The sequence below is a fragment of the Amphiprion ocellaris genome, chromosome 19, assembly GCF_022539595.1.
Source record: "Amphiprion ocellaris isolate individual 3 ecotype Okinawa chromosome 19, ASM2253959v1, whole genome shotgun sequence".
NCBI classification, from domain to species: Eukaryota; Metazoa; Chordata; class Actinopteri; family Pomacentridae; genus Amphiprion; species Amphiprion ocellaris.
In genome coordinates this window covers 14,727,821-14,754,626 of record NC_072784.1, presented here as the reverse complement: position 1 = coordinate 14,754,626, position 26,806 = coordinate 14,727,821, and the positions used below count along the sequence as shown (strand labels likewise).

Sequence of the window (26,806 nt, the reverse complement as noted above, 5' to 3'; positions counted from 1 at the left end):
TTAGACTTGGAGAAGGTCATTCATCACCTCTAGATTTTATTGCTGTAATTCACTTAACTCTGTTTTCAGTAAGGGAAATGTTCAATTGTTTTATTTATTCTAAAGGCTGCTGCTTGGCTTTTACTCGTTACAGTAGAAGTGACCGTTAGGCCAATTCTTGCTGAATTTCACTTGTCACTACTATAAAAAATTATTTTAAGATTTTATCACTTGCATTTGCAGCCCTAGACCAACATATATTTGTGATTGATTAGCTTTCTCTTAAAACATTACTGAAAACCTTCATAAGCCTGTCTGTTAATTCATTAGTTTTATTGTGTTTCTTATATACATTTGGTGTTTTGTCTGCTTGGTCTTATCCCATTTGCTTTGTGCATCACCTTAAATTGTTTTTGAAAGCTGCTATATAAATAAATTTATTATGCTAGCTCTTATGAGTTAAGAGATTTGAGTGTACGTGATGGGGAATCACATCCAGATCTCTCATTCTGTGTAAAAATCTCAGTTCATCTAAGGTTAATCTGTGTTTTCAGCAGTCATGCCTCTTTCCAAATTCTCTTCCGTACAAAGTTCCCTGTCTGTGTTTTGCTGCACAGTGTTTATGTGCTGAGCTGCCATGAATCAACAGTAGCAGTAAACTGTTGGCTTGTCATTTGTCAGATTGACCTACATTAAACTGTGGAACATACTTTTGCACAGAATGGCTGCTATGAATTTTGTCCGTCATCATTTCCAATGTGAGCTACTTCAGGAGAGCATCTCTTAATGGTTAGTATAAACAAGGGGAATGATTCCATCAAGAAAATACGATTTCTTTGTGCATATTAACACCTGGATGATGCTTAGAGATGCAAATCTATCCTTTAAACACTTGAACAAGTCAAACTGAAGTAAGCAAGGAGCAGACTTGTTGTAAACTTGTGTTGAGGTGCTCCGGCGGAGGATTTACTGCACCTCAAGCAGCACTGTTTTTGGTCACAAATGATCTCTCTGCCTGGATATACAGTAACATGATGATAAATGAAGCGAACCCATCTGCTGAGCAGCACGGCCAGCCTGAAGGGCAGCAACAATCAGCTGTGATGAATAGTGTCCGTCTCCTCCTGTCAGGCCTCAAACACCCTGAAGCCGATTGTCAGCAAATATAACAGTCAGTTCACAGAGATGAGAGCTGAAACAGTTCGTGTCAGATTTGAATCAGAGCCGAGGGAGCTAATGAACTAGCATCAACGAAACAAGATCATCTCCAGCAAACAAAAAGGTTTTATTGATGTTAACATGACACCAGAGCAGGTAGTCAAAGCTAATGTTATATTCACATCTTCCCAAAATACTATCTAACATTGACATTCAAAAGAAAAAAAAAGACAACAGTGAATAGAAGAGAGTGCTGTGTGTTATAAAGAGAAACTGGGGTTGAGTTAAGAGTGAGGGTAGAAGGTGGGAGGCACGAATCACATGGTGTCCTTGGCGACAAGCACAGATTCAGCCAGCTTTAGCATAGCGGCGCTCTCATTAGCGGCACTGCCTGTCAGCACAGTTTCACTAAGAGGGGCTTCCAGCAAAAGTCAGGAGGAGGGGAGGGTTTAGATTATAGCGTTTGAGCCGTGATGTCCGTCCATCTTTCCAGGCTCTTTGTCACTCCAATGTCCTCCCCATCTGAACAAAGCAGCGCAGTGCAGTGGGATTTGGTTGGAAGTCACCACAGCGCTCCAGTGTCTCTCTTCGCTGCTACAGAAAGTGGCTTCTGGAGGAGATGGAGGCCGGAGGGCAAAGGCTGCATCAGCTTCCACTCCATCAACCTGGCTCTGTCTGTCCCTGTCATCTCTGTTAGAGAAGCTGACACATCCCAGTGTCAAACATTAGGATCTTTATCAGGCTGTGTTCTACAGACACAGGATGGAGGTGAAGTGATGGAGGAAACTCTGAAGACCCTGCAGACTTACTATGCATTTGTTTTCGCTTCGTTTAGCTGACCAGAGGACAATTTCAACTTTTTGCAGGGTGCATGCACATGGAAACACAGCACAAGTCAACTGCGACACAATCACAGAATCAGCAATTGGTGCCATTATTGGGAGAGAAATCACATATTGCTGAAGGGTAAAGTGAAGAAAATTGCTGGAATTTTTTTGTGAAACTGCATTTTTATGTTAAAAAAAAAAAAAAGGAAAAAAGTCGCCAATCAGCTCTGGGTGTGTTAGGCTTATTTTAGTTGTATTCATCTGCTGTTAAAATAATCACACGTTGCACCTGACTGGATGTTATATGTTGCACAGATTGTTTTTTGAAATGTTCTTCCTGGTTTGGCATCAATGACAGGTTTGTTCTGGCGACTCGGTGAAGTTAAGGTAAAAAATAAAACTGTAATATCAATATATAAAGTTTAATGATATTAGGAATTCTTCTTCCAACAGCTGAGTCTGACTGAAAACACCTGTGCACATGTGTCAACAGCTACAACAAAGGAAGACAAAGGGTTAAAAATCAGCTCAGATTCACTTGTCGATCTGCCAAAAGCTGCTGTAACATGCACAAATCTCCTATTTCTGACCGAAATCCAATTCCGATGCCTGCAGACTCCCTCCTGTACACCACATTTCACATACACATAACCACACGCCAACCTCCACCACGCTACATATTAGTTGAACACGATCACTACATTTCAAGGCCTCTTCTATGGCAGCTAATCGGAATCAGTGCTAAAAAAAAATCTGGTCTGACAACTCAAGTTAAGATACAAACAGGTTACCAGTAATTTCTAGTAGTTCTTTAGGCTATTTAGCTGTACAAAAAGCTAAACTGGGGTGTTTTTGGCAGAAATTTTAAGTGTGTTTGACAATTATGTCACAATTAGCCAGCAGGTGATGATAAATGGAGAGAAAAACATAATGATAGGATGAATCTGATGGGTAGCTTTGGGGTCTGACAACCATAAAAAGAAGAGAGAAAACAAAAAATGCAATAAAATCTGAATCCCCGCATCGCCATTGAGGAGAGCTGCTCTTAAAACTTCAAGGAAGGTCTTTGTGTTCAGTGGTTGATTCCTTAATGATCTGAAAAGAGAAGAGATCACAGTTAAAAATAGAAAAAAAAGCGCACATCTCTGTTGGGGGTTTGTGTTAGTTGCTGGAGGCATCAGGTGTGCACAGTGTGAAAACCTGCAGGAGGGTTCAACATTGCCCTCCAGAGGGAATGACTGAGAGGTGCAATGTGCAGATTATCCTGCTTCAGATTTCTACTGGAGGTGTTAATGCACAAACCTCCCCGTCTCTGGTCTCCACAGTCCGGACCAAGATGCTCCTCTTCACATGGGCCTCTGGGGTTTTGGTGTCCAGATTAGTCTCTAAGCAATAAATGAAGGAGAAAGAGGGGATGTTTAGTGCAGCACAAAAATGCAAAATACGTTTTCCTCAGCCTTTAATATACACAAAATACGAACAATATGACTACAGAGGAAGATTGCTTGTAAGATAAGTAACCTTCTTATCTTCTACCAAATTCCCATTTTCTGATTACAATACAAGATGTGACAAAAAAGAAATCTAACAGCGGTTGCTGATCACGAGTCAGCAGCCACACAGTAATGAAGTACATCATAAGGATCTGAACACTGCAGAAAAAAAGAAACACTTCAAATAACCTATTATCTTTCTTTTCACAAGTGGGTTTCTAGCTCCAGTCCAGTGTCCTTTGTCACAGAATGAAGTTTGAGTTACATTGAGTTCTTGGCTTAATTGGGGAAAACTCCAGCAGTAACCCTTCCAAAGCTTAAGGATGTGTAAATAATGTTCTGTACATGTGTCTATGAGTGGGACAAGAGGTTTAGAATAAGTCAGGAAGACGCTGAAGATGATGCATTAACCAGGACATCCCTCAACAACAAGAACTGAATGATGGTTGAGCAACTGGGGTGGAACACTGAGCTGGTCAGGATCATCTTATTAGGAAGATTTGTGAGATGTTGGTGTCCAAACTTCTCTCAGCCTGATTCCACCCCAATCTAAACCTTGTGCCAGTAGTTGTTTGCTCTCTGTACACATAATTCAGCAGACAAGGACCTTTTTCCAAGATTTGTTAAAGGTTCATCTGTGACAGAGGATCCTTGACTTGGAGTCAGAAACCCACCTGTGAAAAGAAAGATAATAAGTGAAATGTCTCCATGGTGTAGCGACGCAATGATGTACTTCATCACTTCATTGTGTGGCTACTGAAAGGTGAAAAAAATGAATTGCTGCAACTGTGCATTTTTGTGTCTGTTACGGCCAGCGCCTCCTACCCCGGGTGTGTGTGTTAACTAAATATTGTGGCTTATGCAAATAGGGCTGTGTGATCCCCACTCCCTGGTTGGACCGTGACCACAGAGGCGTGGCTGCGGCCGGGAGTCCCAGTGATTGGTGCGGCGCTTACCAGGCTGTCCAACCGAAAACTGCCAACTCCTTTAAAAGAGTTGGCAGTTCCACTGAACGGGGCAGCTGACTCCCAGCGTGCCGTTTTGTGTTACTGTGTGGTCGAGGCAAGATTGTCTGTGTGTGCTAGGAATTGGGCGAGGGCTAGAATTAAAAACTGATACAGCCTCACTTCATTCCAGGTAGTTCCTCCTGTTTAGGTTTCACCAGGATTAGGGGTGCTGACTCCTGTGTAAGTTTTGTTTTGCCAGTTCCTCTTTAGTGAGCCTTTTTGTTCCGTTTTTCTTTTGTCCACCGCGATGGTAGCGTTAAGTTCTCCTTATGAGAACTCTTTTTGTGTTTTGATGTTTTCTTTGATTTGAGCAGCACCCACCAGCCCTCTTCCTCAGTTCTGCCTCAGTTTGTATAGTATTTTGCACATTTTCTGTTCAACCTTTTCTGTAATAAATAATTTGATTTTTTTTTACCATCCACAACTGTTTATGTTGCTTCCCTTTCCCCCCCCGAGCCGGGGTTGTAACAGTGTCAAAAAATCATGTCAGTGTTTGAAAAACTAAAGATTTTCAGACGTTGTCAGGGCTCCTGACCCTTAAAACCCAACAACAAATTTGTTCAGTTGTTAAAGTCAGTTTGTTTCAACCGGGAGGTACTTCAAGAATTAAACTCGTCCCATCTTGAACCCCTTGACGCCTGAATTTAACATTAAATAAAAAGCATTTTTTGTGTGTTTTTGCTTTCCAGCTGATGCTAAAATAAGTGGAAATTGTTAATTTATCTATTACACATAGAACAAGTATATAATAATAATAACAGATATATAACAATTAGGTCCCACTCCGACCAGTCCTTGAGAAACCAGTGCTTGCCAAAGGTTACGAGGTATGTATTGAATATGCACAAACCGGCACTGGGGGAATGGATACGCTATCTCGGCTGCAGTCTGAGTGAAAGCAGTATGTTGGAAATTCATGACAATAGGCATCAAGGGGTTAAGAGATCTGCAAGTATAGTCATTCAAGTTTTTATTTAATCTACACTTGACTACTGCAAGTCTTTACTTAGGTTTTTAGTATATCAGAAACTTATTTAGTATTTTCTATCTGTTGATCTGTTTGGTCAATTTTATGTTTATGTTCCTAAAATACTGTACAGCCCTTTGGTCTACATTTGTTCTTTAAATATGTGCACAACAAATAAGTCTGACTTCCTTCTTGGATATATTCACAGTCTTCAAAATATAAGACATTTTTTCACTTCTTACCAGCCATAATCAGATGAAAAATTCATTTCTACCAACAAAAATCTAATTTATCTTATGAGATTCACAGATCCTAAAAGCAAAACCAGCTAAATCATCTAAGAGAAGGAGTTTGATGCTGACCTCTAAACTGCAGGTTGGAAAAGCTCTGGACTGGAATGGTGATCCTGCAGGAAAAGAGAAGAAAAATCAATATTACATACACTTGATTTGTCACTAATGTCAGATGCAATCATTTGTTCAAACTCTCACCTGCTCTCCTCTCCCTCCAGTAGCTTCCTGTAGGTGGCGATCTCAATGTCCAGAGCCAGTTTGACGTTGAGGAGGTCCTGGTACTCCTGCAGGTGTCTCGCCATCTCCTCTTTCAGCGCCTGGATCTCCTCCTCCAGGCTTCTCACTGTATCCTGGTAACCGGCCGTTTCCATGGCGCAGCGGTCCTCCATCTCTCGCAGCTGGCGTTCCAGAGACTCGTTCTGAAGGAGGAGAGAGAAGAGAGCATGATGAACTCTGCTGCTGAAGACACCAGCATCTGATATTAGTTAACTGAAGTCTCACCTAATGCTCTGCTCACATTAGTTTTAAAGGAAAACTGCTGCCAACACATTTATCTCTGTCTGCTGCTTCTACAGCTACTCTGGAAGTTACTTCTACTATCATCAGCCTGCATTTTGTTTTAACATTGGATGGGATGGTCTTCGTCCAGGACATTTTGAGCATCACATACTTAATTTCAGCTTCAAGGACATTTTTAGCATCAAACACTTATTTTCTGCTTAATTCCCACTAAATTTGAGCTTATTCTCAGCTTCATTTCAGCTTCAAGTAAATTGATAACATCAAACACTTAATTTCTGCTTGATTTTAGCTTCATTTCAACAAAATTTAAGCTTAATATCAGCATAATCTCAGTTTCACAGAAGTTAAGCGTGCATCAAAGACTTAACTTCTGTTTAATTTCCACTTAATTGCTGTTTAATTTCATCCTAAATTTTGGTTTCATTTCAGTTTCATTTCACTTTCAAGGAAATTTTGAGCATCAAATGCTAAATTTACACTTAATTCACATTTAATTTATGCTTAATTTATAAATTTTTTCAGCCTAATTTCAGTTTAATTTCAGCTTAATTTCAGCATCAATGAAATCTTTCACATCAAATACTTAATTTTCAATTGATTTTTACTTAATTTCAGTTTACTTTCAGTTTTAAGGAAATTTTGAGCCTCAAACTAATCATTACCAATCACTAATTTCAGCTACTGTTAAACATCTTATGGTGCAGGTTAAAAACAACGAGGGATTGTGCTTTCACTGTTTTGATCCAAATGATAGGAAACAAGCTCCAAACAAGGCTTCAAAAAAACATACTAGTACAGACAAGCATTTGCATAAAACTCTGTTCTTTCTTGGATGCTCTGTGATTTTTCTTTTTAAAGTGCCACAGTCTTTACTAATGTTTTTCGTGTCTTCTTTAAAAGCTTTTATGAGGTTTTGTACGTTTTGGTCTCGAAGATGTTTTCTTCTTCAAGAAGCTCCTTTAGTTCTAACCGACTGATGGATAGTCTCAGATGTGTGCAGTTACTCAGAACTCCCATGGCAAATAGCTTACTGTACACTGAAGACTAACATGTCTGGAGGTGTGAATGGTTGTGAAGCTGCCAGGTCAGTGGTGACTCAAGATGTTCATGGTGGAGAAACTTTCAGGGGAGAAATCTCAGCACTGCATTATAGGTGCTATATAATTGCTGTTGTCCTCTCTTAAATCTGCATGCCTATGGCTACTATTCTTACAACTGTGTCTATTTGAAAAGAAGAAAAAACGGTAGTTGGGTTAAAACTATCTTCAAGGGTGTTGACATCCATTTGGTAAAACAGTGTAAAATAGTGATGCTACATTACGGGTACAGTAATTAATCATTAACCAAATGACATAATTTTGTTTTCTTGTGTGCTGTTTTGCTAACTAAATAATAAATAGCGCAGCATGGTCATTTTTGCAGCAGAAATCATACCAATTATCATTAAGCTAGTTTTTGTTGTCACCAAACCTCAGTTGAAGTTGCAATTGAGTAAGATTGTGTTTAAATAGCTGAGGTTTTGCTCAGCACTATGGTGAAAACTGATGCTTGCTGAGTTAGCCAGGAACATTATTACTGTTTAGTTATCTGTCCTGTAAAGTGTGTGATTTTTTGAGAGACAAATGCAAGATTGCCTCAAAAGAAAAGAAAAAAAAGAAAAGACAACTCATCACAATAGTCTGACCGAAATTCCAAACCAAAGGTAAAATAGTTGAATGTTTCTGACTGGTCAAGTCAGTCACATGACCTCATTCATGGCCTGAATAGGTGTTTAATTTGTAGAAGACCAGACTCAAGGTCCAGAAACAAGTAAGAAACTGGTTTAGCAGCAGAAAAGGCAGAAGAGAGCAAAGTCATGTTAAGATGTGTAAAAGAACAGATAATAACACTGTTCCCTTTGTAGGGGATGTAAATCCCTCTATACAAAACAACAACTGTGTAGCACATTTTCCAACATGTGGGATGGACTGACAAAGGAAGACACAGGTCTATATATGCACAGAAATCTCATTAGGGAGACAAGACACAGGTGAAATGAATAAGGGCAACTGAAAAGGGAGGGAAACCCAGACAAAAGGGAGAAGTAAAAACACAAGTAACAGAGGAGGAAAGTGGTTTTCAAAATAGAAGAGGAAGTAAACGGAACCAAAACCCAAAGACCACAACAGGTAGCCATCAGCTGCCAGGTCTACTTCCAAAATTGCGCCTTCTACAACCTTATCAGGTTTGGTCGGCCAAATTACCGACTACGTTACTACGGCACCACACTAATGAATACTGAATATTGATTATTGGTGCTATAGTACTGCAAGATTCAAGCTATCAATTCAGTGTAAAAACTCTCTCTAGAGCCATTGTACTGTTTGTCCATTCTGGGCTACTGTAGACACATGGCAGCCTTTGTGGAAAAGTTATCTGTCATGTGGATATGAAAATCTCATACTAAGCTCCCAAAAATGGAGCGATTCATAAGTACAGGAGATTTTATACTAATTTGAATTCCTGCTAATAGATCCTCAAAAATTCTACACTCTGGTCCTTTAAAGCAGAAAGTCAGCGCTTCAGTTGCAGAGTTGTGCTAAAACACACATCCAACCAGGCAAAACTGCAGTATCCTAAAGGTTTCTGAGTGCAGTGAGAGTCGAAATGTCATTTTAAAATCAGTTCAGGTTTAAGGTTCCTTATAGAATATATAACCAACTGGGTTGACTGAAGACACAGAGAGACAACAAGGACTGTTTTCTGATTTTTAGCTGATAAATTAACAAGTTTTCACATGGTGCCTTCTGTGTTTTAGTGGACTCACTGTTCCTCGTAGAGCCTCCAGGTCGCAGGTCACCACTTGGATCTGACGGCGATATTCGTTGGCCTCCTGCTTGGCCTGTCGAAGGGCTTCTGCGTTTCGATTCGCTGCATCTGTCAGGTCAGCAAACTGTGCACGAACACATACAACAGCTTGTTAAGTTTACCAGTAGGAACAAGCCCACTTTCTTGTTTATTCATCTTTATATATTTGTGAACGCACAGTAAAATCATCTAATGTCATTTTGCTCTGTAACATTCTGCTACTCAGACCTGCATGTTTCATAAAACTGAAATCGGCATGTTCTGACCTTGGACCGGTACCATTCCTCCGTCTCCTGCATGTTCGAAGAGGCCATGCTTTCATACTGGACTCTGATGTCTCTCAGAGCAGCAGTCAGATCCGGTTTGGACACATCCAGGTCAACGTGGACCTGCTGGGCCAGGATCTGCTCCTGCAACTCACGCTGCTCCTGAAAAGAAAATCATACTTAGAGTTGCCTCAATATTTGTCATGTTTCCCCTCCTGCTTTAAATTTTTACTCTCACTTCCTCATGGATCTTTTTTAGGAAGTTTATCTCATCCTGCAGGGCTTCGATCTTCCTCTCTAACTGGACGCGATTTAGAGCCGCTTCATCCACATCCTGCAAAGAACGAGGCACACAGAGGGATGAGATCAGACAGCCAGACATATTGAATACCTAAATTATTTAGCTTGTGGTTTTAGGAAGCAGAATCACCTGTCTGAAGCCGTTCAAGTTGTTCTCTGCATCCTGCCGGAGGGAAATCTCGTCTTGCAATCTAATAAGGAGAAAAGGCTTGAAATTAAAGTTATTTATCAACGATCACTAGCAAAAGCAAAGATAGATAGATAGATAGATAGATAGATAGATAGATAGATAGATAGATAGATAGATAGATAGATAGATAGATAGATAGATAGATAGATAGATAGATAGATAGATAGATAGATAGATAGATAGATAGATAGATTCAAGAGAAGGACTCAATATACAAAAGAACATGACAGATATAGGTGCAAAAGTTGTTGGTATTTACAATAACAGAGTATTAGAAAAGTAAAAAAGGTAGAATGGTACAATAATTGATTTCCTCTCAACTATTCAAGAAAAAACCCTCAAAACATACTTGTTTCAGTGCATCTGCTCTATTAACCTTCATAATTGCTTCATCCACAGTTTTTTAATGTTTTTTTGTTTTATGATTTTATATTTTTTGAAGTTTTAACTCATTTCAGGCAGGAACAAGCCCACAGTTTTCTGCAATTCAAGTGAGACTCTTCCACATAATCGGGACTCAAACTGTGAGCTCTGAAAACATATCTGAAACATTTTGCTCAGACTGTTGCTGTGAGCTCCCTGTGCTGCAGAGGATGAGCGGGGCTCAGCTGAAAGGGCGACTTACGCATCATTACACATTCACTCCAATCTAACAGCCAGAGGCCTTTCCCACGGGATGGAGTTCACTCACACACAGGCATAAAAAAAAGATTCATGTAAGCACAGACAGACAAACACCACCCTGCAATCCATCTGCTCTGCACTCACATACAGACGTGGAATCACAAATGCTCAGACTTGGGGTAACATCTGTACAGCTTCACGCAGAGTTTGCTGAATAAAAGTGCTTCTAGGAGAGCAGCAGGAATCACAAAGGCGACCTCTGACCTTCTCAGCCACGACTATCGCTATTCACCCTGTGTTCTTTCAGACCAGCAGCTGGGCGACAATCAGAGGAGTTTAAAGTAGGCCTGTCCACCCTCCAAGACCTTCAATCATTCTCAAGACTACAATTAAATTATAGATTCAAACCACGTGTGCAAAAAAGCGGGATATGTGACGGCAGTGAATCAGTATTTTTTGGAGTAACGGGGGACAAGAGAACATCTGCCCGGCTGTCTGCTCCCCTTTTGTGGAGCGCTGCCATTGTGTTCGCCTCATTCCTCCGCACTCGCTCAATGGCGACGAGGGGTTCAGTCAGGATCAAGTTTGTAAAGAGGGATCCAGGAGTAAAGCTCGGGCAGAGCACAGCGGTCTGCATTCCAACGAATGACAAACAAAACCAGATCTGCATATAAATGCATCTGTAATTTAAAAAAAAAGAAAAGTGGAAAAAAAGAACTTTCACCTATGCAAAGAATCTGACTTATTTTGTGCCAAGATACATAAAATCTAGTCCAAGTGAATCTGTTTTTGTGCTGCTGGAAACCCAAAGCAACCAGCAGCACTAAACCAAAGATAAGTTAAGCAAAAGCTGTTGTCTACACATTTATGTGCAAACTTTGATAGTGCACTTACATTTTGTGCATCGGATGTATTCTGAATGACTTAAAAGAATAAGAAAAAGACAAGAATCCAAATAGTCTTGGGCACTAACTTAAAGTGAAATTCGGTGTATAATGAATATAGAAGAGTTTCTTGCTCCTCCTGCTCCCTTTTCTTAATTCACTTTATTAGTCAGTTTATAGTAGATTTCTGTAGATTGGATTGATAACAATATAAATTCTGACTGTTTCAGCAAATTATAGCTGTAAATGTCAATTCAAGCAACTAAAATGACAGAATTTCTTGCAATTTATATATATAGAAATCCTAAAAATCCTGACAAAGAGTAAACAAAAGACACAAAGGGGTGGCAGGACTGTGAGATCATCCACCAACAGGAGTCCCGCCCAGTTTCCTCCTACACTCAATGTAATAGATGGAACCTGCTGCCAGCATCTAATTAAAAACATGTTGCAAGCAAACATTTCTAATGATTTTTAAAGATTTACATCAAACCTTTAAGTTGCAAACATCATTTTTATGGGCTGGGTTGACATAATAATGTTGGTAATTGCATCAACTTAATATTTCGTGGAATTAAACTCAAAATTCTATTATTTGATTTAAAAACTAAATCCCATAGAGGAAACTTAATAAAATTGGCTAATGAATTATTTTTTCTTTACCTCGAGGTCAAAATTTCAAGTTCCCTTTCCTACCTACTTAACAATGGAGCCCCTTAAATTTACCAACTGAAGAATAAAGTACATAAAACTAGAAAAATCGCTTTAAATAACAAGGAAACAGCAGTTGGAACAATTACATTTTTATGTAGTACCAACCTAAAGACTTGTTTTTGTTGTTGTTTATGCTACCAATCATTAGTGGAACACACTGTAGTTTGGATGTTGTAATGACTCCAAAAGATTGGTGCAAACTGCCATGTTTTGGTGTTGCTGAGTTGTTTTTTTTAGAGAGTACCTCTGCTTCAGCGTGGCCAGGTCTGCAGCCAGGTTGTCCCTCTCGATCTCCAGCCGAGCCTTCCCAGCAGTAAGACCGTCCACCTGCCTCCTCAGCTCCCTCATCTCCTCCTGGTAGATGTCCCCCAGGTGGCTGGGCTCCTTCCCCTTCAGCTGGTTCAGCTCCGCCACCAGCACCTTGTTCTGCTGCTCCAGCAGGCGCACCTTCTCGATGTAACTGGCGAAGCGGTCGTTCAGGCCCATCATCTCCATCTTCTCGTTGGTGCGAATTTCCTTGAACTGGGCCTTCATCAGGGAGTCGGCTGAGAAGTCCAGCCGGTCGGCGGGGCTCCCCAGCAGCAGGGCCGTGCTGGCGGAGCCCATGGAGATCCGGGATATGGGGCTGGAGTGGGTGAGGTTGCGGGGGGTGCCATGCCAGGAGAAGCGGCTGGAAGAAAGGCCACCGACTCGGACTGCGGTGCTGCCGGAGCCCTGGGGCCCGAAACGCTTTCTGTAGGAGGACTGGACTCTCTGACTCTCCATGATGGGGAATGAAGCTCTCTCAGGGCACAAACAGAGCTTTTATAGGGGCAGCCAAACCCCCCCAAGTCCGAGGCAGAGAGGCCACAGGGTGGGGCAGGGGGACGGAGGGTGGCAGCCGGTGAATGGGACAAAAAAGGGAGAGCGAAGGGGTGGTTTACATGACACTCAGAAAGCTGTGTGCCAGGGATTGTCTGTGCTCGTCCACTCAACTACAAATGTCTCTTGGCTTTCTCCCCCTCCTCTCCTCTCCCCCTCCTCTCCTCCCCTTCTCCCCCGGCCTCTGACTCACTCTCTCTCACTCTTACTTTCACCCCCTTTTTGTCTTTCTCGCTTTCTTTCTGCTCCAGCTGAATGAAAAGGAATTTGTGTGACAGGGTCTGGCCACCAATTCAACCTGACCACACATGCACTCTGACAAAAACAGAAACAGATCAGACAAAGGGAATGCTGGGAAGAGCTCGTCACTCTGAAATCAGAAAACACAACTGCAGACTGGCAGATGAAGCAGATGTGGTGGTAGAGCAAATGCATATCAGAAAGGTCCATCTTTTAAGCCCGTAGCATTCAGTTGAATTGCACTTTGGGCTCCAGTGTGTGAGGAGATAAACAGCATGTAGGACAGAACCTCTGAGCTGTTGTCTCTCCTCTTTGGATCACAGTTTAGGGCACAGTTACATAACAAGGACATAACTGTCTGAAATTATCCACCAAACACCTGCTCTAAAGGGAATAATTTATCACAAAATTAGGTTCAGAGAGTTCCGCAGGTGAGTTCTGCTTAAAAATAACAACAAACAGATGATATAAAACACATTTCTAGGGAACTACGCCATATTACATTAAAGTTAAGCATTTCAGGGGCATTTTAGGTGTTTAATATGGACAGTATTGGCATAAAAATAAGGGGGAGCGAGACGCATGTGCAGCTGGGTTCAAACCCGAATGTTGATGTTCATGGTTGACATAAATTTCTAAATCCTCTTTAAGAACATTTTGTGTATTTAAGTGTCATTTTGACTGCATTTGTCTAAAAGAAAAAAGCAGAAGAAACTAAAGATTACAATAAGACTTACCAATATGCACTATTTTGACACTTAGCAAGGCATTAACATTCTAAAAATATCTTAACTTCATTCATGAAAGACATTAAATGATGTGAAAAGCGACCTTGACAGTGAAATGTGTTTTTTTTTTTTTAACTGTAATTTTGGCAAAATGTCACTAACTTTTCATTGCATCTACATTTATTCGACCATGATACTGCAGGAGAACATGCACACTTTTATTAAAAGCAGAAAACACAGAGGATAGAGACTCTGTGAGTCTGAAGTGTTTGCTGTGTTCTGGTTATTGGACGTCTTGCTGCTTCCAGAGGCAGATGGATGGTGGAGATGAGGAGCCGACCTAATCTGAACTCCAGGAGGATGAACAGAGGCGGCGTTTCAGAGACATTTTCACCCATTACCTTGACGACGCTGGAAACATTACAGCACCTCAGCTGATCCTTTCCTGGCTTCTCTTTGAAGAGGACGTGATTTGTGGAGTTCATCATTAGCTACTGATTTCTTTCTGCAAGAGAATATTCCTTAAAAGCAAGAGGAATGACGGCATCAGAGTCTTTTGACACAAAAAACAGTCAAAAAATGACAGGAGTAGTGAAAGGTTATAAGAAAAAGGACAAATATTGCAAAATACATCAACAGATAACATTTTTTGGTTAAATAAAGAAACAATATTTTCCTCTAAATGTGGTGGAGTGAAAGTATAAAACTGCATACAATGTAAATATTGAAGTAGAAGTACCTCAAAATTGCACTGTAGTACAGTACTTGAGTAGATATACTTAGATACTCTCCAGCACTGGCAGTTTTTCAGCTCTTTTATTTCATTTTTTGTTTTATCAGGCTATACTCTACATTATTCTTAACAGTTACATAAACCATGTTCATGTGCTTTACTCTGGATTTATTTTTTTCTTTTCCAATTTAGGCAGATATTGCTTTCTATAATTCTAACAAGCAGCGATAAATCTAACTTTGACAAACAGGCAAAGCAGACATTATAGTAGTTACTGTGATTGAGACAAAGCAAACAGGATTCAAGGGTAAACTAAGTGGCTGCCGGAGTGGAAAAATCAGAAAAAAAGCATCCAAGCTGTTAAATCTATTGGGATTAGTGAGATAAAACCTGCAGAAACAGTAGCGTGGTCATTTAACTGCTGTGTCTCTTTAGGTAGTAAAACCACAACAGCACTGGTGCATAAAGGACGCCTTTGTTGGTGGGTCATAAAATTACAGGGAGTGGAAAGCAGTGGTACTGGGAGACAGTGAATAAAGCCCCAGTGACTCCACTATGTGGCCTCTGAGTGTTGTTGTTGTAACAGAAGAAACACAACAACACAGTGTCTTGAATTCCAATCGGACTCGGTTAATAGAGGTTAAACGAGATGGCACACTGGGATCTGTTGATTTAAAAGGCTCCGTCTCTAAGGAGTAATGGTGAGGTTGCATCATTAAGGTGACACTGATTGTTTGGGCTCTGTGGATTTTTCAGACGGTCGCCGCCGTTGCCTCAGATCTGGTCACTGAGGCAATACGTCCTGATGATTAAACATCCACACAGACAGAAAGGGGGAAGGTGTTGGTGCAGATCTCCAACTCTGCTGCTGCTGGAGGCGGTGGACAGCCAAGTCAAACAGCTGATTCATGTGTCCGACATGAGGAGACTATCTCATCTGCAGGACCGACCAGGCGAAGGGGTGCAGGGCAGAATCTTAATGCTGCTGCACTGATCTCAGGCCAGAGCAACAGGCCTGCCAGCTGAGCCTGACTGCTCTGGCATTTTACACCCAGAATCCCAGTGTGAACCTCTCAGCCGCCATTCTTCAGCCTCACTGATGTCTGAATGTACGTGGCCACATACCAAACTGAATCCTGACCAACGAGCTGGAAACGCGAGTGTCTCAGCCCCACCTTCCCGTCCACTTCAAGGCCAGACAGGGTGATAATTAAACAAGGACTCTTAATCTACAACAGCTCTTGGTTTTCATCTCTTTGGTCTGTCTCAAATTTTAGTAAGCTTAGAATCTTACACTGAATGAACCTTCTAAGCCTGAAAACCTGCTGGTGGCCTTGAAGGCATTTTATGTCTAAAGAAAATCAGCCAGATGACGCCATTTTTCAGAAAAGACACTGATTATTATCTAAGTGATTTTTAACTTTTCACAGTTTTTGGAGAACTTAACCAAATCTAAGCCTAATCTAAAGCCTCATATTTCATCAAAATCACTTCGTTCTACTTGTCTAAAGATAAACCATTTGAAATAACCCAATCCTCTAAAAAACACATATTTTGCAACAAAGAACAAGAATATTGCAATGGCCCATCTCAAATTTTAGTAAGTTCAGATTCTTGCACTAAATCAAACCCTTGAAACCCAAAACTTGCAAGTGGGCTTGAAAGGCACGTTATCTGGAAAGAAAATCAGCAAAACAACACAATTTTGAATGGAGAAAGTGAATTTTCCAACCAAATCCCAACCAAACCTTATCCAAATGTATATTCAAAGTTTACTTGTTTATCAGACATACATGTCATTGGACATTCTACATGTCTATTTAAAAATTCACATTTAAAAGTACACTATTTGAAATAACCAAATTCAGTAAAAAAACAAACAAACAAACAAAAAACTATTTTGAGTTACTCGGCACAACAAAGAAGAAGAAAATTACAGTGGTTAAGTTTGGTAGATTAACTGCAAATGTGCTTTAAAAGTTCCATAAAGTACTGCACAGAAAAACAGTTGCCTCAACTTTCTCAGCACAAAAATACAAAGGCAGGTTTGAAAGGCATTATATCTTTTTAAAAAAAATCTATAAAAATAAATAAATAAATGACCAAAATTTGCATGATTTATCAGAAACGGGAACAGCAAAAGCAGAGAGAATCGTTGGGACTTTTATGGTCCCAATTATGCCAATAATGTGTGACTTCCTGTTGAGAAAATTAACCAAATCTGAGCTTAAAATTATGAGATTTTATCCAAATTACTTCATTCTACATGTCTTATTTAAGACTTCTCCAATGGTACAACATTTACACTAACTAGCTTCTGCTCTCCTTAGTGAAGTCATTAGCAAAACAGCTGCAACCAACAGTCGTGACAAAAAAAATTCAGACTGTTCAGCTGAAATGCAGGCAGAGTTTACAGAGCAGAGAGCAAGCAAGCATGAAAACAAATGAAAATCTAAGTAGTAAAATATCTGTAGTATGCAAAGTGATCCATTTTTTCTGTTCTATTGATATTACTTGGAAAAATGTTGTACATGTTGATCCCAGGTCAAACAGATTCTGCTTTGTTTTGTCTTTCTGATTTTTGACAATATAACTTCAATACATTGCAGGAAAAGTACACTCAGTTCTAAGCTCTCTCTACTTCTAGTCATGGTTGTGCTGTTTCCATAGAGGTGCAGGACTAATAGGTTAATAATGAGCTCTTGGTGAATAAAAATGTGCCAGGAGCAAAGAAAAACTGTCAGGAAACTGCTCGGAGTTCAGAGGGTTAATTAAGATTAATGTCGCCCACCTGTGTTAGTCCTCATTAGTGAGAGAATGTAAACGCTACACTGGACTGAGGCTGCAGGAAAAAGAAACAGGGATGGCATAACAAAAAGCCTGTAACTGTTAATACTAAAAATAGGCAAAACAATGGTAGCAGGAAATAAAAAACCTTCACAAATATGTGATGCAAAATACTTAATGAGTATAAAGTTGGTCAGTTATTTGACATGTGAGACAAAGTTGTTGAAAACTTCAAGATTTTACATTTAGAAAACTATTTGCTCTTGTTCTGTTTTTATGTTAGACACCACAAATAATCCAAATAATGACTGTGACTCCACTGACAAACAGCATTAATCTGAATTTAAACTTCATCTCTCAAGACTGTGTGTAGAATATACATGACTGACATCTTCCTTACATTCTCATTGTTTTTTTTTTTTAACCTATTAGAGGGACAAAATACACTTTCTGGTGACCTCATGTAACCTTCAACACAGTTCAGTCAATATCGGACCTGAACAGGCGTCTAATCAACCAGAATAAGTGAAAATACCTGTGTGGGTTTGCAGGTCCTTGAAGCCATCATTTAGTGTGAGCACATGAGCTGAGTCAGGACTGATTAAGGTGCTTTTAGTAGGTCTAGTTTTACTTAAATCTTAAACTAGATTTATTCTGTGCATGAGAAATCTATCTAGAATGTGTGTCGCACAGTTGCATGATATCGGATTTTTGTTAATATCCCACATACTGATATTATTGACCTAATTTTAACCACCTGCAGATGCAAATATGTGCACATATTCATGCATTGTCTGCTTGTCAATGGTCACTTTGGGTTGATACTTCATTTTAAAGCATTTATTGACTGATACTGATGACAACCTTTCTATACCTGGATTGCATTTATGGTAATCATTAGTGGAATGAAGCTAAATATATTTAATCAATTGATAGACCTTTATAACTTGAGAAGGCCTAGTTATCATGGCTTTTATTTCATGGCTCGTTATCCCTCTACTGCACGAAAATGTCATATATTTAAATTAAATTAAATCAACAGTGCATATGATGCTTAAATTTAGCTCTAATTTGACCAACTCTGCACCAGAAATACTACATTCAAGTTCAGCGGTAGTGAATTTCTAAAAAAAGAATGACCATCACAGGAGCACAGACTGATTTTAGTTTTGACTTTTGATTTCAAGAATTCACTCACACAAGTGTTTCCACTTATTTGCTTGATTAGATCTCTGCTATTTATGTTACTTACCTCTAATTGCTTGTTTTTTACTCTCTTTTCTTACGTCATTGTTGCACTGCCTGCTCTATGTACCTTTTTTTAATTGTCCCCTGGGGACAAACAAAGTTTTCTGAATCTGAATCTCATCTTAAGACGTGCAGATGTGTCCAGACAGCTTGACTCACGTCTGTCTGAACCTCCCATTCTACCCATTAAGGTGGGAAAAGTTGCATCTTACTGGTTCACAAAATTTGCTGACCTGGTGCATTTCCTTGCCCAACTTCAAACTTCCAAGCTCTTCTCACCACTGGCTCTGACTATTTGAACCACTGAGGCTCTTTTCTGAACCCTGAGACTTGACAAAAAAATTAAAAAGCACCACAACTGAATGCTTGTGTGCCACTGAAGCTGCAAGGCCTCATGGGAGAGTGCTGTGATGAAAATCAGGGGGGCTTAACTGGGACAGACTGGCCAGCTATATGACTCAGCAGCACTGGGTCCAAACAGAGCGGAGCCACAAAGAGGGCCGTGGAGAGCCGGTTCAGGCCCGAAGCTCCAGTCTGCCTGTCAGCAGGAATGCTGGGGGCCCAAATATAAAACAGACAGATCTGCATAAAAGCACAAACACGTCACATAACGCACACAGCTCTCAGATACACAACCAGGCTGTTAGCCGTTGGTCAAACTGTAAGAGCGTTTGAATGTTTCTAGATGTACTGGTGGTGATAAAACCCTTAAATCTCACTGATCATGTGCCAGAATTCAGAAAGCACTTCTCACTACTTACTGACTTTTTCCTTCATTAGAAATTGCCAAGTTTCTGCAGACTGGGAGTCATCTTGTCAGACAGTATCTTGGTTTATCCACAAGGATTCATCTATGAATGTCATCGCACAACAACTTTTGCTATCATGCATTTCCACTGTCGTGCTTCACTGTCAAGACTATACATTCACTATGGTAGTCCTGACCAAGTTTCCAAAAATTTACTGGACTCCAACTGATCCAGACTAATTAATCTCAGTCTTATCTGACCAAAGGCTGTGCTTCTAATATGCATCAGGCTTCTTTTCCTGTTATTTCGCTACGTTTAATGATGCAGTTTTGTGCCAAACAGCAAGTAAAGGTGTATTTTTTTGTACACTGTGAGCTGTTACAAAACCTGATTCCCATTGATAGTCCTTGTCACAAGATTCAAACACCTGCAAATAGCACTCTTTCTGTGCCATCACCTTTGGAGAATAGTCTATGCAGCTCTGATTAGTGGTACTATGGCTCCTTCTATACCTCTTGATTAGTCCTGCAACTGTGTTTCCATTGATTTTTAATTGGCCACCGATCTGTTCGCATCCTTTTCCATCTTTGTGAAGTCTTGCAATTAATCAGATTTTTCAGTTTCTTTGGTATTTCTTTTCCATGTGAAGCCATGATACAGACATACAGATAGACCCAGCTCCAAAACTGAAAACATTCTGGTGTTCACACCTCATTTTATAACAATGTTTGAGTTTCTACTTTGGGGCCTATATTTCCAGTGTAGTCTTTACATAGTCTTTGTCTGAAACATTCCAACTTATCAATAATGTGCTCACTTCTGCAGTATACTGTATGCTCCACGTTATTAGTCTTGGGGAAGCTGAAAAAGAATCAGTTAAAGGAAATAAAAGTCAAACCTGTCAAAAGGGGAGGAATGTTTGTTCCAGTTCTAGAAGGCTTTTCATTCCTTACAGTCTGTTTTCTCATCTCACAGTCAGAGACGGCCGAAGAAACTCTGCCTTAATGTGTCTGCCTCCTGTTTTTCCTCAGGAGAAGAGCGAAGGAAGAAACAAAATGAGGGAGACAAAGTGCATCAATCAAGCAGATTCTTGGTGCCGACAATGAGCTCCGTCTCCTGAGACTGAACACAACCGTCTTCCATGTAAACACTCCGACAGACCCAATCTGAATACACATATTTAAAAACTATTTATTTGTTTTCGCGAAAGGGCATGACATATACATTCATAATTATATATATATATATAACATACTATTCTTTTCTTGCTGTAAAATAAATTTGATACTTTAGACTTTGCACTGCAAGTCTTGTCATGATACATATCATACATTTACATATATAGATTTCTAACAACTATTTCATGTTCATTTGCTTATCCCAGGGTCCTTTTTTATTAAAAAGAACCACATCATTTTCAACGCTGAACATATTTTAGCTGCCTTTAGCATGTAGCAGCCCTGTAGAAATACTCCTGTATTACCATTAAGGCAGCAGCAAGCCCTTTGCCCAGAAAATCACTGAATACTGGACTCGTTGTCTGAACCCCGGGATAAACAAAGTCGTCGTCTGGGTTGAACAGCGAACTCTGACATCCAGCGCTGGCTCCGATCCCGCTTGTCTTTGGCTCACACACACCCGTTAATTATGTTTTAATAACACTGAGATCACACATGAAATATTCCCAGCAGTCTCTAAGTTTAGCCTTTAAAAGTTTCATTCATGGGACATCATAGATATGTCGAAGCTCCACGGCCAGTGATGTGAAGTTTCCATAACTTGTCAGGTAATACTGTCATCTGAATGTATAGCTAAGGATGTGTGAGAAAAAAAAAATCTGCGCTGGAACAAGAGCCAGGCAGCCAGAGTTCGTTTTTCCACCCATTTTTCATTTATAAACCCCAATTTTGTAATGTCTGCAAAACCAGCTGCTTTCAATGATTTACTTTTAACAACACTAAGTCCTGAAAGTATCATTAGATTTGACACAGTCTGAATATAAAAAATATATTTATACATTTATATTTACTTATAAAATCAAATTGGAATAGACGTGGGGATATAAATAAAAGAGAACGAATTTTCACATTTGACATTAAAAAAAAGAGAAATTTGAATAAAACCCCACAACATTCATTTTACATCAAAGTGCATCTGATTTGAATTGATCCTGAAGCTAATGCTTCTCAGTTTGGGCCAGACACACATGAACAGGAAGAAGGCAACAGAGAAAATTAAGGCCTTCAGTTTAAACCTTTAAATCAACAAAAAAGCATCATCTGCTTTACTTTTGATATTAAACTGACACCAAGTCTGCAGCATAATGTTTTATCTGCCCGTTTTGGCACTTTGTCGGCTGAGAACTTCTGCGATATTGAACATCTAGCTACAAGAGGAAGATGGTTGTCTGGTAGAAGAAGAAGTCACAGTGAGGTGAGAGGCAGAACAAGACTGGAAGAGCCCAGCTAAAAAGAACATCTTAAAGAGCCCATATTATGCACACTTAGAAGTTTAGAATTTGATTTTTTGGACCTACTATAATCTGTTTACATGCTTTAATTAAAAAAAAAAAAAAAAACATGCTACAGCACCTCTTCTTCCTGTCTGGGCTTTGAAAGGCTACAGATCTTTCACATAAACTAAAAATGTATTCATAATATGAGCTCTTTGGAAGGAAAAATCCACCCCGATTATTAAATTCTTATTTCTAGGCTGTAAGAAATGCACCTGTTCTCTGAAATTTCGTGGATGCATTAAGGCAGTGTGGCAAACTAGGTAGTTGTACAGGTAGACAGACACTGATAGAGATGGCGAGGGGAGTGCTTTTTTTTACATCATCAACATACATCAATCAGCCAAAACATTAAAACCAGAGGCCCAAGATCTTTGTTGTGTTCCTCATATCGTTCCTGAACAACGTTTGCAGTGTGGCAGAGACTTTTATGCTGGTGAAAGAGGCCATTGGGGAATACTGCTGCCATGAAGGGATGCGCAAAGTCTGCAACAGTGTTTAAGTATGTGATACCCAAAGTCTTTCAGCAGAACATTGCATTGTAATGAGATAATGGTTGTCATTCAGGTTACCTTTGGTTTTAATGCCTTGGCTACAAGTCACTGAGCAAAGCTTCTCAGAAAATTAATACTTGATTATCTTTGAAAAACCTGCAAATTTGCTTTCAAAACAATACCTGGATGAAAAAATATTCTGCTTGCTGCACAATAACTCATTTCTCAAGTCATGACTCAGTTTCTTGATCTAAAAAAGGATGGTAGAAATGACACATGCCTTTGTATAATTTATATTCTGTGAATGAAATTGGTCTGAAATTACATTTGTCTTTATTGCTACTTTATGCTATTTCAGATTTCCAAACAAAATGCCACTTTGTATATTTTTAAAAAAGGCTGTCTGGATGAGGAAACAGAGCTGGAACTTGAGAAAGAAGAGGGTTCAAACGTTTTATCATGCAGTGAGCAAAATATTTTTTAGCATTTAAGGATGTAGAAATCCATTTTGTTAAAGAGACTATTGCACAATCACTTTGCAGAGAAATGGATGCTGTTGAAATGTAATGGTAATAACAGAATCACAATCTGGCCCTAGTTTTTATGGAAGATGCTGACTTTGTGGTTGCCATTCTTAAAAACTGTGCTAAACCACACCTGTTCTCTGAATTTGAAGAGGCTGAAACCAAAAAGTGTGTCCCAAATAGCTTAAACAAAAAGCCGAAGCTGAAGAGCAGAGATGTCTTTGTGTAGAAAAATGACACAGATAGAAAAACTGGAGAACAACCCTGTCTAAGTAACGCTATTTTTGCATCAGTGGCGTTCAACATCCACTGGGCAAACTCAGAGCTTTAGGCCTGTTGTAGCTTTAAAATGGTGCGCAGCTAAATGTTTCAAAGTCAAACACTTTAGGGTTTCCTGGTATTTCTCACGACTGCATAACAACTGAATGTAAACACAGGATGACACAACTGGTGCATGAGCTATGACTCCACCCGTGGGGTGCACAAATCCACCTCACGCTTCATCTGTGTTCTGTTTCCCCCTTGTGGAGACTCCTGGAAGAGCACATGCTGGTTTTCAAGGTACCACTGCTGGTGTTAAAACTGTTCTTTGGATTTGCGTGTGAGAATCTTCTTTAACAGTGACTTCCATGTCTGGATTTTCCACCATGGGAAGGTTTTAATGGAAGCTGCAGTTGCTGCTGAAGTTTCTGCGCGACGCTGCGGTTTGCAGTTCAGAAACTGGGCAAGTCCGAGCACAGAATCTGGGAGAAGGGATGTCTGAGCAGCTCCTCGGCGCTGGGCCTGTGTTTGGCCTCCACGAAGATGTAGCGGATGAAGTCCCGCGCCTGATCGGAGGTGTGCAAGGGCAGCAGCGGGTTGGTGGGCTGCGTGGCGATCTTGAAGATGGCTGCCATGGCCTCGTACTCGGCCCACGGAGGCTTTTCTGTCAGCATCTCCACCACGGTGCAACCCAGGCTCCTGCAAACGACGTTCATCAGTTTAACTTCACAATAAAAAGAAACAAATTCCTTAGATCATGTCTCTGCTGGGTTATTCTATATAAATCAACTCAATCTAAAAAAAAACCCCATAATATCAACTGCGATATAAGTATAATAACTTCATACTCATACTATGGATATTTTCCAATTTACAGGCCCTAGACATGACTGTATTAAAACACTACTTTGACCCAGAAGGAATGATGGCTAGAAGATGAGCATGGTATTGAAATGTAGGTAAAAATCTGTACACATTAAAGCTGTACATAGTCTTTATTCTATCTTTAGTTTTAGCCTTCTTCTATTTTTGTATTTCTTGTCTTGTTCTTTCATGCTGCATTTGTATTGAGTGTATCCGATGTGATGCCTGAAAGTTTACCCAGAATGCACTTTTAAGAGTTTTCTTGTGTGAATTATCAGAAAACAGACACACATTCAGGGTAGCAACACTCGTTTCTATGACTCTATGTTATAGCAGTGCATAAACTGGTGCAGTTTTCCTGCTGAAACTATAATATATCCCATAATATTCAGTCAGACCTCACAAGCAGCACTGCTCCCAGTAAACCACACAGAGAAAAACTGACATGTTTCACACAGGTGCAACATCAGTGCATTATGAATATTTTGTACATTTAAAAAGTCTCTATACAATCTTGATTTTTCATTTTACATGCACACTACCAGTCAAAAGTTTGGACACACCTTCTCATTCAGTGCTTTTTATTTATTTGTACTATTTTCTCCATTGTAGATTAATACTGAAGATGATCACTTTTGTGTTTACAACATAATTCCATATGTGTTCTTTTATAGTTTTGATCTCTTCAGTGTTAATCTACAATGTAGAAAATAATTAAATAAAAACCATAGAATGAGAAGGTGTGTCCAAACTTCTGACTGGTAGTGTATAAAAATGTGTGCAATATATGTATATATATATATATTTTGTAGTCATGGTAGTCTTTTCTTTGTATTTTCCTACACATAACATAATCTTGTGCAATACCACTACTTTAATAATCTGAGCAATATCTGAATTTCCACACATGGAAGAATTTGTACAATATCAGCAGTACTTCTATATAATATTTTGTTTATTTTTTTCAACCAGTGTCCCTACATTTTTGCACAATCCCCTATAAATCCGTAGAGTTCATTATAGAAAGATCGTGCTGAACAAAAAACTAAATTTTGTCTTTAGACTGGAGTTGATGTTAAACTGATTACACTTGATTTGGTTGCAGTTTTCCGAACAGAGCTCAAATGTGTTTTCCATCACTTTCAATTTCATGCATCTTGTACATAATTAGTTATGAGGGCTCAAAAATGCTAGGAAAAATGAAGAAGCAACCCCTGTGCAGTTTGAGGGTCTGTAACTCAGAAAATATCCAAAGTATGAAGGTAAAATTTTGCATGGCTTTATTAAATATACATCCAAGTTTTTGTACATAAATAATCAGCTGATGCTGAGGGGGTCGGGTGAGGTCACTGATTGATTTTTGATGGAGCGACGCTGCTATTCGTCTCCAAAGCTCTGAAGGAATGTTTCCAGTGGAAACTCTCTGCCTCCTCCACCTGTCTGGGAGGTACCAGTCCTCCTGGGAGCTCCACTCCCCCTCCAGAACCTGGAACATACCAACCTCCGTAATGACCCGTCTGACTGGCCTCCAGCCAATCACATCACTCGCCTGGTGGGTCGCCACCCAATCAGATTGCATGAGGGAACGTTGTGAGCTCTGTGTGTGGGAGTGTGGCAGGAACTGGGTTACATGCAACAGCCTTCTCACTTATTAAGAGGAGTTTTTCCTTTGGAGAGCACGCTGTTTTTGGCATTTAACGAGAAATTATTTGTTACTTTCCCTTCTTTCACGTGTCTCAACCTGCCAGCCAGTGGTCTTAAGATCCGATTTACAATAAATCTGCCTTGAATTATAGTGTTTCTGCACCATAATGCTATGTACATAACCTCTGTCTTTATTCCAAACAAACTGCTTTTACTGAGAGAAAACAGCTGTTTAACAGAAACATGCAGCTTTTTTTCCACCCTCTGCAAGTTTCTTCTTGTACTTCAGATGTAAAACACCATGATATCTGTCTCAGTCATACAAGTGTTGGTTTCATTCCAGCAGAAATATAAGGTATCATGTTTCTTTGACGGAACAAATGCTCCATTGCCCCAGCTAATGTAATTTGCTTCTAAAGGATTCCTGTGATGGAAAATGTATTCGGTTCGTTTACTTAAAAGTAAAAGTCTTGCAATAACCCTCTGAATGCCAAAACTTAGTAGTAAGCTTAAAAAGCATCTTTGTGTTTTTAAAAATCTCAACAATTACACAGTTTATCTGAGCCAGAAATTGTAAAAACATAAATAATGATTGGATTTTCAACTTTCTGACAGTCTTTGAAGTCATCATTTGTGACATGTGATTTTGTCGAGAAAAATAACCAAATCTAAGCTTAAAATAGTGAAATTTCATCAAAATCCTGGTGTTCTACATGTTGCAGTCAAGATTTGCCATAAACAAACCACGTGCTCAGGCAAGACCCTGCAGAAACAAAGAAATCGGCACTATTAACCCTTACTGAAAAGCCACGAGCTGCAATCAATAATTGAGTGAGAAAAATTCCGATGCTTTTCAGGTGAACTGCGGTTAGCGTTTGCGCTGAGCAGAGAGGAAATGAAAAGAGGTAACAAGAGGGAGGAAAGTGAAACATACACGATCAGTAAAATAAATGCAGCATGACTAAGAAACAGAATACAGGAGGACTAGGTTGTCAGGAAGTTGTTGGTGATACAATCAGCACGGTGAAATATCTTTCTAGACTTTAAAGAAGGCTAGTTTGTAGAGGTAATTGAAATAGCAAGATATCTA

The 26,806-nt window shown here is 39.7% G+C and overlaps 2 protein-coding genes across 2 annotated transcripts in view; both read right to left on the bottom strand.

Annotated features, from left to right (window-relative positions):
- Nucleotides 1-1,245: 1,245 nt before the first annotated feature.
- Nucleotides 1,246-12,968, bottom strand: gfap (glial fibrillary acidic protein). The gene is made up of 9 exons (XM_023299477.3): nucleotides 12,316-12,968; nucleotides 9,790-9,850; nucleotides 9,598-9,693; nucleotides 9,360-9,521; nucleotides 9,053-9,178; nucleotides 5,923-6,143; nucleotides 5,794-5,837; nucleotides 3,267-3,349; nucleotides 1,246-3,059 (listed from the first exon to the last, which is right to left on the bottom strand). Exons 1-9 carry the CDS (start codon nucleotides 12,834-12,836, stop codon nucleotides 3,018-3,020), a joined length of 1,356 nt encoding a protein of 451 aa, XP_023155245.1. The 5' UTR covers nucleotides 12,837-12,968; the 3' UTR covers nucleotides 1,246-3,017.
- Nucleotides 12,969-20,588: 7,620 nt separating this feature from the next.
- The window catches only part of map3k3 (mitogen-activated protein kinase kinase kinase 3), a 28,472-nt gene continuing 22,254 nt past the window's right edge, over nucleotides 20,589-26,806 (bottom strand). Inside the window, exon 17 of the mRNA XM_023299509.3 lies at nucleotides 20,589-23,907. Coding sequence (XP_023155277.2) covers nucleotides 23,661-23,907 — 247 coding nt within the window. The 3' untranslated portion in view covers nucleotides 20,589-23,660. The remainder of the gene's footprint in view (nucleotides 23,908-26,806) is intronic.